Source organism: Chelonoidis abingdonii, chromosome 19 (assembly GCF_003597395.2).
Source record: "Chelonoidis abingdonii isolate Lonesome George chromosome 19, CheloAbing_2.0, whole genome shotgun sequence".
NCBI lineage: Eukaryota > Metazoa > Chordata > Testudines > Testudinidae > Chelonoidis > Chelonoidis abingdonii.
This window is the reverse complement of record NC_133787.1, coordinates 9,569,215-9,581,374: the sequence shown is the minus strand read 5'-3', so window position 1 is coordinate 9,581,374 and position 12,160 is coordinate 9,569,215. Positions and strand designations below refer to the sequence as shown.

General features: G+C 39.1%; 1 protein-coding gene across 1 annotated transcript in view; it reads left to right on the top strand.

Annotated features, from left to right (window-relative positions):
• SMPD3 (sphingomyelin phosphodiesterase 3) overlaps nt 1–12,160 on the top strand; it is a 243,617-nt gene that overhangs the window by 221,040 nt on the left and 10,417 nt on the right. The window contains exons 5-7 of the mRNA XM_032767736.2: nt 3,197–3,352; nt 9,611–9,700; nt 10,802–10,865. Coding sequence (XP_032623627.1) covers nt 3,197–3,352; nt 9,611–9,700; nt 10,802–10,865 — 310 coding nt within the window. The remainder of the gene's footprint in view (nt 1–3,196; nt 3,353–9,610; nt 9,701–10,801; nt 10,866–12,160) is intronic.

Below are 12,160 nucleotides of genomic sequence, written 5' to 3'. Positions count from 1 at the left end.
ACACACCCACCCCACCAGTCGGACTTTTACTGGCTTTCTTAAAGTAATTACAAACAACAAAATTTGATTTTGATAAAATCTATTGATCAAGTCTATCATTTAGGTTGGAACTCACAGCAGTTTTCTCTATGTATTTCCTCAGAAGTGTCTGGCATACTACTGGGAGCTATAAAATAAATACTCCTTTGGTAAAATATACTCTCATATACTTTTGTGTATAGTTCCTTTCTTCTACTCCAAAACCCTGGAGTAGTTTAGTAGCTAATATGGATGATCAGAGACATTCCTGCTATATCTTATTCAGCTGAGAGAATGTTTCCAATCAGACAAAAATCCACAAATATCCAGAGATGTCCAACTGGAGTGGAAGCTGAGCACAATTTTTTTCTTCTTTGAGTGTCCAGATGTATGGATCCACCAATTTTTTCACAGAGGAATTTCATTCTTGAAAGATATGCTGAATGGATGGATTATTATTGGCAGCACAGGGCTAATTCTAGAAAATGATAAATTATCTGAAAAATCAGGCCACAGGACTCTCAAATTGGGTGCCCATTTTTGATATTAAGGCCTGTACTTCAGTTGCCATTAAAAGGGGAGTTTTGAAGCTAAATCCATCAGTGTCTGTATAGCACACAGATGCTAAATAGGACTTGGAAGGGACTTCCTGGAACATCTCATGCAGTCCCTTGCTATTGCAGGAAACAGTATCATATAATCCTGTTCATAAATTTATCAAGCTTCATCTTAAAACTGCCCAAACGTGTTGTCTATGAAAATGAGAGTCCAGAGATGTCCAAGAAGACAGTGGAACAATACAGTATATAAAGCCATCCTAGCAACCCCCGATAGGCTCAAATCCTGGATCTAAACAGACGTGAATGGAATCTGCTCATAACATTGGCCCTACCCAGACTTGGCATAGGAAAAAGGAAATAATGATCTGCTGTATTTATTTAGATGGAATATATGGGCCCAGAGAGTCAAAGGTATTAATACAATCCTGTCGCTGTCCAACATTAAATAGTTTTAAACAAAGTTTGATATACAGAGACCTCAGCCTGCTAAATAATGTGGCAAACAGTTAAAAATCCTTTTATTAAAAGGATTAAATGTATCTTTAATAAAAATCCTTTTATTAAAGATACATTTCAAATGCTTTAAACTGTTTTTCTTCATTTCTATAACATATTAAGTCAGGCTTTCATTTTAACAACATCCTTTGTTCCTTTCCCTTTCCCTGAAGTCAGTCTTTGGAAGGAACAACCCCCTTGTCTAACAGTCTCTTAGAGGGTATTCTTTTGGGGAAAAAATAAGTTAAGTGAGATGGTCTGGCACTACCATTGTTGTTAAAGGCCAATCCCGTTTCCTAGAAAGCAAACCAAGACAAAACACACACAAAAGCAGAAGAAAAAAAGAAAATGCAGGTTCTTTCTCTGGTGTTTACTCTCAATTGCAACTTCAGTGCTGGTAAAACATGGGCACAGCATACAGGCTTTTCAACCACTACAAGAACTGGCAAATTTATATCAGCATCAGGCTGTTTAGGGGATTGCTTTTATCTCCCTCTCTGCTCACAGGCTTACAGTAATGTTGCAAAATATGCAGTCTTGGCTAGCTAAGCCAGACACTTAGAAGACAAAAGGAGAAGCATAGGAAATAGAAGAAAAACAGTGGGGAAGGAAAAAGACACTGGGTTTGGGTGACAAAGTCTCACGTTCCTGGTGGCAATCAAGATTCAGCCAGAACTGGTGGAGGCGGCAATGTCATCCGAGTCCCTCTGTTAGCTCGGTCTGGTAAGGACAGCTCTTGGGATCAAGACTATGAAGGCCCACTGATGTTACAGTGGATCTCAAGGATAAGGGAGGGTGGCAACCATGATAGTGAAGCTTGCTCTTTTCCCTTCTTTTAGTCAGCTGTTGTCCTCCTGCACTTCCTCTATAACAACTTTGATCTCAAAGCCTCTTTTATTTTAAAGACCCTGAAAAGGAGTGAAGGGTGGAATAGTCCATCCTCCCACTATTTTGTCCACCAGCAGGCCTAATTTCTGACACCAAGGTTGGTTCATTGATTTCTGGGCTCACATTGTTCTTGTTTATCTGGCATGCTCATAACACAGTCCTTGAATTACATCAGTAGGTCTTTTTGTTTGGACTGATTCAGTCTGTCTCTTTTTTGCACCTTTTCCCACCAACATTTGTTGTCTATAGGTTATTGTAACATTTTATTAATTTTCATTTACTTTTCACAGATGAGCTCACAATTAGGGTAAACTCATTAGGTTGTTTGCGTCCACTACTCAAGTTGGAAGGATGTTCCAGAACCTCACTACTCTGATTTTAGAAACCTTTTTCTGATTTCCAGCCTAAATTTATTCCTAGCCATTTATTCTTGTGCCAACACTGTCATATAGCTTAAATAGTTCTTCTCTATCCATGGTGTTTACAGTGGTGCACACCATCGTAAAGCCCCTGGGGAAACTAACAATTCTGTAGTCCGAGGAGGGTTTGAATGGGTAGCAAGCCTATAGCCTCATATCAAACAATGAGTATAAAATGAAATCTTGACCATCCATTCTGAGCACTGAATGGAGTGGAGGTCCTGTGGACAAAATAGTTTGTGATCATGTAATTAAAGACTGTATCATAATACATATGCAACCTTAATTCTAGAACTTCTTAACTTATGAAGGCTTTACTTTGCAACCTTAACATTATACAAATTACATATAAAAAACTACATTTAAAGAGAGCGTAATTCACCCTGTGCAGAGAGCCAGCAGAAGGCCTATAAAGTATTTAAGTCCCACTTCTACCTTATGTCAAGGACTTGCGCAGTGTATAGGCCTCGTGCAAGGTCTCTGCACAGAGGATGAATTTTATTCATACTGTCCAAAACAATACCAGCTACTTTACACACAAATAGTAAGATATTCCTTGCCCGAAATTGTTTAAATATATACCATGCAGTAGGGGAAAAGATGCAATACAAGGGCTTGTTTGGGGAGAGAGTGGGTAGGAGGGGTTGGAGTGGTTTTGTGCTTTTATTTCCCTCCTGTGTTTTGCTTTACGTCCCTAACAATGTCCGTTAGCTGCACAAAAGGAATGCAGCATTTTGAGTGTCTGTCTGTAAAGTGAAATGTTGTTTTAAGCACATTCCCTTGTACTCAGGCTTTTTCACTTCGTGTTTCCCATAGGAGACACTACAGTTCGATGTGAGCAACTTGATCTGCTTCAAGACTGGCTGGCTGATTTCCGAAAATCTACCTCCTCCTCCAGCACAGCCAATCCAGAGGAGCTGGTGGCTTTTGATGTGATCTGTGGCGATCTCAACTTTGACAACTGCTCATCTGGTGAGATAAGCTTTTCCCCTTCCTCTTGAATACGTAACATCACAGTGAGCTATTAAGATGTTGTAATGTCTCCTTTAACGGTTTTAGAGCAGTGATCTGCAATTGTATGTGGCTTTTGCAATCACATTTAAATAAGAATAAATTGCTATAAAAATTTTAAAAATGGGAGTAAAGATTGTTAATCTGTGTGGGCAAACTCAATGTTTAAGAGATGCCTATTCATTAAAGAGGAGATTTCTAAGGCACAAAGGGCAGTCCTATCATTTGTGCCTTTGACAATCTCCACCAAATTCTATCAGACAGGTAACTCTTACCTCCTCTGCATTTTTATTGTCACTATGGCACCTATATACCCTTTCTTTCTAGTTGTTAATATATATATCAACAGGCATATAATCACTGGGTACCTGTGGAAAAAATCTTACATAACTGTGAATTAAAGACTGTATCATACGCACAAGAGGGCTGAATTAATGTTCCGAAGGCAACTTTAATTCTGGCATTTATTAACTTTAAGGACTTGACTTTGCAACCTTAATATTCTTTTAACTTATTTTTTGGACGTTATTCCACATATGGAGGGCAGAAGGCACCATTAGAAGTAGACATTTACTACCAACAGATGTTAATTTTACAGTGGAATTCTGAGTAAAGAATATCTCACACACTGGGATAAAGTCAAACATGATACAGTACATGTTATTTTTAATGACATCAACTGTATGTGTTTGCACAGTGTGTATAGGTGGTTACATAAATTGATAATTTATTTCAACTGGCTCATCACTACACTAGCTGGACATACCACAGAAATTAAAAAGAACAATTACTACCAGCAATTGGCAGAAATCAATCAAAAAATCCATTCCAACTTCTACCACTACTGTCCGTTAATGCGGGATCCCCTCCAAATTATGTTCTAAAATTAAGAAATATTCCAAGTAAAAAAAGTCTTGTATTATGTTCCAAAATCAAGTGAACTTGGACTCTGGTGGACTGTAGCAGAGAGCAAATTTCAGAACCAAAGGCTGTCTACTAGTGATGCCTTTCTGCTTGCTCAAAGGAGTTTAACCCTGGGCCCAAACAAGAGAATCTTTTCCAGAAGAACAACTGATCTGAAGAGTATAGGGAGAGGGGTTGTCTAAGGGCTTGGCTACACTCAAAACTCCAAAGCGCTGCCATGGGAGCACTCCCGCGGCAGCGCTTTCAAGTGCGAGTGTGGTCGTGGCGCCAGTGCTGGGAGAGAGATTTCCCAGCGCTGCAGGTACTCCACCTCCCTGAGGGGATTAGCTTACAGTGCTGGGAGCCGCGCTCCCAGAGCTGGGGCACTGTTTAATTTACACTGGCAATTTACAGCGCTGTAACTTGCTGCGCTCAGGGGGGTGTTTTTTCAACCAACGTTATAGATACTAGCTACCACCACCAAGCAGCAGCTTGGAAACCAGCACAGAGTGTAAATCACAGGTGGTGTATATTCGTGTGTGCACGCTCCCACTTAATAGGCAGGTAATTGCAAACTGCTCTTGCTGAAGCATCCAAATGACCTCCAATGGTAGCCTACGTAGAACATATTATAGTAGTTCAGCCTGTAGATAGCAAAAAGCATGGAGCGGGCTACATCTGAGAGGAAAGTTCACGGTGTCTGAGCTACTGCTACTATGTGGCCATACACAGAGATGGATACACTAGGACTGCAAGAGTGTGAACCAGTGAGAAAAGGGGTAAGAACAATCATGATCACCATGAGTCTCTTAATATGTTCTCTATTATGCATATTGGTTTATACTGTGCTTTTAGTCAGCTAAGTTAGAGAGAAATTCAAGTTAGTGTTCAGACTGGGCTCTAAAGTTCAGGACCACCTATACGGATTCTTAGTCACTGTTCAGGCCCATTTGCTTAGTGGAGATATTAGTGTCCATAGGGAATCTATCCCCTCTAATGAAGCTGGGTGTACCAAGTATGTCAAAGAAAAAGATACCTCCTGTATGGTCCAGAATAACTACTATTCTCTCATATCATGTCTTTGAATGTGATTTTCTTTTGAAACTGCTGATGAGATCGAGATAGTGCTAATCACCACTGACAAGGTTAATTCATCTGGTTTGAATAGATGTTCAAATGAAAAAATTTAAAATGTTGACTGGCCCTGCATTGGCTGGTCTTGTCTCCTATTTACATGTGCTACCACTTGGCAACCAGGATTCTCAGGAGATGAATAACCTCTCATACTCAGCTGGGATCAAATGCTCACGGTCAGTTTAGTTATTGCATTTCCAATGAACCCTGAAGTTGAGTAGAAAAGTTTCTGAAGAACAGAACATGAAGTTGGCAGACACTGACTTGGCATCTAGAATTATGAATCAACATTCTAGAGCTAAAAGTCAAGATTTATTGACCAGAGTTTATTAGTAAAGCAAAAATTTCCCTATGCTTTATTGGCTCAGAGGTAAATCAATTTTAGCTGAATTCAGATACAGCCAATCAAAATTCATTTATTTACATGCTTGTGTAGCTTTGCTCCAAATCTTAAAATTGTTGACCTCTGATGAGATAAAGAAACTTCCTGGTTTGTAAACATGATCATTTCATCCAATATATTCATAGTATGTGCATTTTAGCCAAGTGTCAGATGTTACTTGGTTGACAATATATTTTTATATAGTGGTTGAGTTTTTGCATGTTTGCATAGGGGTTTAAATAATTGAAACATAGCCATTGTTAAAGGGGACACTAACAAGGTAAAAGCTGTTCTTAGATGTGTTGCTAACAATTTAAATCATTAAAAGCATTGAAAATCTGTTATTTTTGCTATTGATGCAGTTTACTATTTTTCACTTTTGAAATGGAAGTTGAAATTAAGTTGATCACTTTCATTTTCTGTTTATAGTCAGTCTCGCTTTTTGGTTCTCGTGTATTAAGTTACAACAATGCTGCAGTGTTTGTGTTTACAACTCTGCAGGGGGATGTTTTTAATTTAAAAAGTCACAGATCTTTGCTAGGTAATGTACTTTAGATGAAAATGTAGGTTTTGTATTTTTAAGTACTAAATCTTGATACAGTATTTACCAATTTTGCACTGTAAAGAGTCCGGAAAGTATTGAGGAAAAAATATTAACTGAATATTTTTAGACTTGCCAGCTTTTTTTTTTTTTTTTTTACAAACTGTGAAATTGTAGAATGGTTTGTTTCCTCCCACAAAAATCCAGCTCTAACTCTTTTTGTTGAAAGTTATACCATTAATCCATCCGACATTCACAAGTCACCCCATGTTTTAGGGCCATTTGCAGCAAGTCATTTGTACCCTAGTACTAGGGAGTTACACTTCTAACATCAGTACATTGAATTCTCAGTTATCAGGAACTTTATTATAAGGCTGTCTTTAATGGCAGGCCGATATGGTCTGACTCTGATGGAAATCTGTTATATTTTAAATCTTTTGCTATGAGATAAACGTTCAATGAGAGGGGCTAGGCTGTACCTCTCAGCCATGAATAGTAACAATTGCTGCATGGCAGTGGATTAATCATCATGGAATTTTATTCCTTTCCATGGCTTCTCCAAAGAAGGTTTGTAGGCATATGAAATCCTGTGACAGAGCAAAACTTGGAGAAATAAAACTGCACAGATTTCATCTGGTCCTTAAATAAAAATACTTGAACAAAATCAATAACCTGCTGAGAGAGGAGGGATGTGATTTAAGTGTACCTGTCACATCTGAAATACTCTAGTTTTCTGCAATTCCTCCAAGATGTATCCGCTAATTTATTGCTGCCTCAGCCCCAGAATCGTCTTGTGGTTCTAAAGACGGCAACTTTCAAGGCAGCTGAGACAATGCGGGTGCAATAGAGGTATCAGTTCTCAGCTCAATAAGATATATTGAACAAAATGCAAGAGTGGGATCCTGTGGCCCTATAGCTAGGGACAAAACAGATACAATGATATAAGAGCCAACAGCCTCGGCGCAGTGGATGGTTAGTACATGTGTGGCTACAGACTGAACATGTGTTGTTTCCTTTTTCTGACCCCTTCTAGTTGGAATTGAGATAGTCACACATCATCATCCCTTGGCAAGAATGATGTTGCTCTCCTGTAGAAGCAGGTCTGGTTTGCTCCTGTTGATGCAGGGCAACGTCCTCCTTAGATGATACATCTAGCTCAAACTTCAAAGAAGTTCCCCCTCCCTCGTTTTGAGTGTGTCCATTTTCATACACATTTATGGATTTTGTTGCCTTGACAATAGACTGTGACAAATGACATCATTAGTTCCAAGTGCAGGCACTTGTGAATATTCCAGGGATCCCTAGAGAAAACTTGAACTGTTGATAAGAAATTCTAAAATCTAAAATGGTGGAAGTGCTGCAAAGAAGAAAAGTATCAAGGAACGCTGCCAGTTTAATAGGTTTAAAAAAAATTACTGGATTTACAGTAGTGTTGGTATTTTCAGTTTGAGGGTCTGATCCTGCAAATACTACTAGATACGAGATTTACTATAATAAATAGTATACCCTGAATTTTAGTTCTCCTAGCTCCTTGATCCAGTGCCAATAGTACTAGTTTGTTGTTACATTAAATAATCCTAGCGGCATATATTTGCTATTAGACTTGAAGTAGATAAATTGGTACTAATTGAGCTCTGGCAGAAATTAAGCATTGAGAATGCATGTGGCATGCTGCTTGTAATTTGGACTACTTTAACACTCAGGCTAACAATATCACAACACAAAATATCATTTCTGACTCCTTCAGTCAGTTATGTACCCTAAGTGTTTCGCCAACAGTGCATCTTGTGAAGCAGTCATACCACAAGCTTCTAACTTCAGCAAATGCACTGCAGAGACTATATACATACCCAACTTACCATATGTCTTGTCAATATGAAGCCAGCGAGTCTAGTTCTGCACTGCCTAACATTTAATACCTACACTGTATAGTCATTTACATCAGTACATAGTGCAAGGCAATGGAGAATCAGGCCCATTAATTACTCCCAAAAATCAGATGGGCAGGATTTGGCACTGAGTCTTTTTGTTGTTGTTGATACATTTTCTTCTGTTTAAAGTGCTATATTTTCCAACAGCGAATCATTGTTCTTAGTGGTATTTTGTTGGTGGGGGCAATTATTCGGAGCGTTGAGGCAGTGGAGAATAGGATATTAACTAATTTTATACAGTAGCACCAACCAGCTCCAATGACATTAGGACTCCATTGTGCTGGGTGCTGTACCGATGCATAGTAACAGTAAGGGATGGATATTTAAAAGGTATTTAGACACCTAAAAATGCACACAGGTGCATAGGCAATTTTGAAAAATTCCCACTAAGCATCCCACCGATCTGCACCCAAGTACCTTTAAAAATCTGGCCTTAACGAGTTTAGGCTCATAATTAAGACAAGATGCAACAAGACCGTATATATAACGAGGGAGTGGCGGTGACCAGGGATAGGAAATGGCCTATTTTTCATGATTTACAGTTTTGGAGGATTTGAAATATACAAGTAACATTTTTAATGCCACTAATCTCAACTGGCCTAAGGTCTTTCACCTTTAGGACACTAGTTCAAATCCAGCCCAGGTAGTTAGTTCCCAAAAGTCATCATTTGCTGTCTGTTCAGTGGGCCAGTTGAAATGAGTTGGTGATATTAACCCAGTTCCGCAAACATGTGCCACCATCACAACTGTCACTAATTGGTACGCTGTTGGCAGTCTTGCAGACTAGGAATAGAAAGGGCATGGAGAGTGGTCCCTCCAGGACAGGAGTTATGTAAATTACCCAGGCAAGGTGGGAAATCAACATTGTCTTGCCTGCGATCAAAGCTGTTTTGAAGATAAATAAGGGGCATCAGTTCCTTCAGCTGTCAATTTAGCATTAAGCTAGTGATAAATGGGAGACATTTAGGAAATGCTTTTGTCAAATCTGAGGACTAAGATTTAGAGAATTTATAAAATGTACCTCATGGTTAATAAGAATCTTGACTACAATTGTGATTTTTGGTTTGTTTTTTAAAATTCATTACAGAATGTTGCTAATATCACCTTAGAAACCAAAATGAAATCAGGTTCCAAATTAAATTAGTGCAGCTGTAGTCTTGACCAGAGAGGTTGCTTCAGAGTGATGGGAGGAACCTCCTCTCCCTTCCAGGGGCACGAGCTAAGGACACAGATCGGAGAGTCAAGTTTGCCTTTTGCATGGTACCAGTTTTTGCACTGTATTTTAAAGCTTGCACTATGTGATTGATTTGCGTTCCTTGGACTTGCAGAGGACAAGCTGGAGCAGCAGCACTCCCTGTTTACACGCTACAAAGATCCATGCCGGCTTGGTCCTGGGGAGGAAAAACCATGGGCAATTGGTAAGGGTTTGTCTCAAACTGTCAGAGGCAACCAATTTAGCCTTATATGTTCCTGAGACACCACCTGCAGGCAGCATATGGTATAACTAAGGGGCAGTAACAAGCAGGGACTAAATATTTACAAACTGTGGTTTAAAAAAGTGTCATCTCTTTTGTAAGCCTCAGAACACTTTATTGTGCTATAAAAATGTACCCAAATAGTGGATGAGGTGTTTCTACCAAAATGCAGACCCTGCTGGAATTGAACATGGCATCAGTTTATAAGATTACTCAAGTACCCTGCCACAGTTCAGACACTTTAAAATTATCTTTTAAAACCCAGTTGAACCAATGTGGTTTCTCTGTATTCCAGTTCTAGCCTCTGTTACACCAAGCTATTTGTACGTAAACTGAAGCATTCAGCTTATGATTAGACTCTTCCAGCCCCATTAATTGCTGATGTTATAAATCAGTGTTTGTGACAAGGTAATAAAATAATTTCATTGGCACCGTTTTCATTTTCACATCCACCTCAAACTGCATACCTTAGGGAAAAATTCATTCCTGGTGTAATTCCACTGATTTCAACTGAGTTACACTAGAGATTACTTTGCCCACTGGACTTCCATGAAAAACATTTAAAAACAAGAGTGGTGGTTTCACTTAATTAATTACCTTGATTTGACTGATTGAGGAAGTGGTTAGGGTAGGTCAGATTGGGTAGTTTGCCAGAAAGGTTTAAAAAGTTCATGCAGGGGGTAGGGGTTCTGTGCAGGAGGCAAGGGAGAAGACACACTTAAGGATCAGAAAGAGGGAGGGTGGAGAAACTGAGTGCAAGCATTCCCATCCTCATTCCAATTAGGGAGTATTTTTGCATGCGTTCTGAAATAGAAGAATCCCATTAGATCAAAAGCAATCGCCTGCATGGGCAAGAAACAGTCCCTGAAGGGAGGATGTATCTTAAACCGATAGCACTGTTGTCCAAAGCAAATGCAAAGTGAGTATAAAATCAGAAAGGAACACTTTCTGATTCCACTCCCTTTGCACCGCTACAATTAACTACACAAGGTGCAAGTAGCAATAGGTATGCTGAGCTAGTCACGTGTTCCTTTTTGTTCACAGGTACCTTGTTAGATCCTGAAGGATTGTATGACGAAGAAGTGTGCACTCCAGATAACCTACAGAAGTATGCACTCAGTCCCTCTTTCACTGTTTACAGACAATTGAAAAGCTAGTTTGTCATTTTCCATTTAATATTTTAATTCCGGTGATAAGTGACTAAAATTTACTATCTGATGGCTGTTTGGTGGCCTTTGAGAGATGTGTTGCTTACCTTTTATTTGGCAATAGCAGCAGAGGTACTAAGGATTTAATTAATTCTAGAAACTGTACTGACTTTGCATCTCTATAGGTGGTCCTGCCTGACCCGCAGGAATACTGTGAATGTGGCATAATGTAAATATGTATAGATAATAAAAAGTTAAAGCACTATATAGGAGAGTCATGCTGTCTTATGGCCAAGTGGAAGACTTCAGATTCTAGAGATTAACTCTGCCATCTTTAACCAGCACTAAATTTACACCAAAACATTTTTAAAAATGAAATGGGTGTGGAGGGGGGATAAAATAGGACTAAGTAAACTCTAGGTCTAACCAACCTTGAATTTTGGGGAAGTTTGGATCATGACTCCAAACCCTGTGGCTATTAACCATATTAGCAAACTAGGCATGCACTACAACATTCAAAGCTGGCTAATATTCAGTGAATTCACATCTATGTATACATTCAGTTTGCTGGAACAGGACAATCAAACCAACTTCTGAATGCTACCAGACTGGGCATAGCACAGCCTGTTTGAAGATCTCTCCACAGCTGATCAGTACAGCAGACTTGGTACTAACAATGAGGGGACTAGCTGAATAAAATAACTGGCGCAAGAACTAAAACTCAATACAGACTAACCCTGTGAGGTTATGTAGATACTGTCATGGTAGTAGAAAGCTCCCATAATTCATTGCACATAAATAAACCATGAATGGGGTGGAGGGGGGAAATGATCATCATATCAAACATGCCATGGGAAAAAGAAAATCAGAGTATCAGCCAATAGTAGTAGCCTGTATTTGCAGTTTATTCTTATGGTATGTTTGATTTAGCTGTGTGTGTCTTGGGCATGTTTCAACTCACTGCTGCAAAAGACCACTTGCCAAAGGCTGATGAAACCTTAGGAGATATTTCTTTAAAGACTATACGAGACCTACACTTAGATAATATATTGTTGAAGCAGTTCTGATGCTAGTTTAGTACTTTGCTGAGCAACATTTTTAAACAGACAAGCATGTTTGTGTCCTTTGGACATCATGTCTTCATTAGCAGATTGTATAAATCATAATGATAAGTATAGAAGATCCAACTGCTGCATGGAAGCAAAACATGCTTACCGGTACTTTCTATGGAATTTCTGGAAGCGAGTTTGTAAAT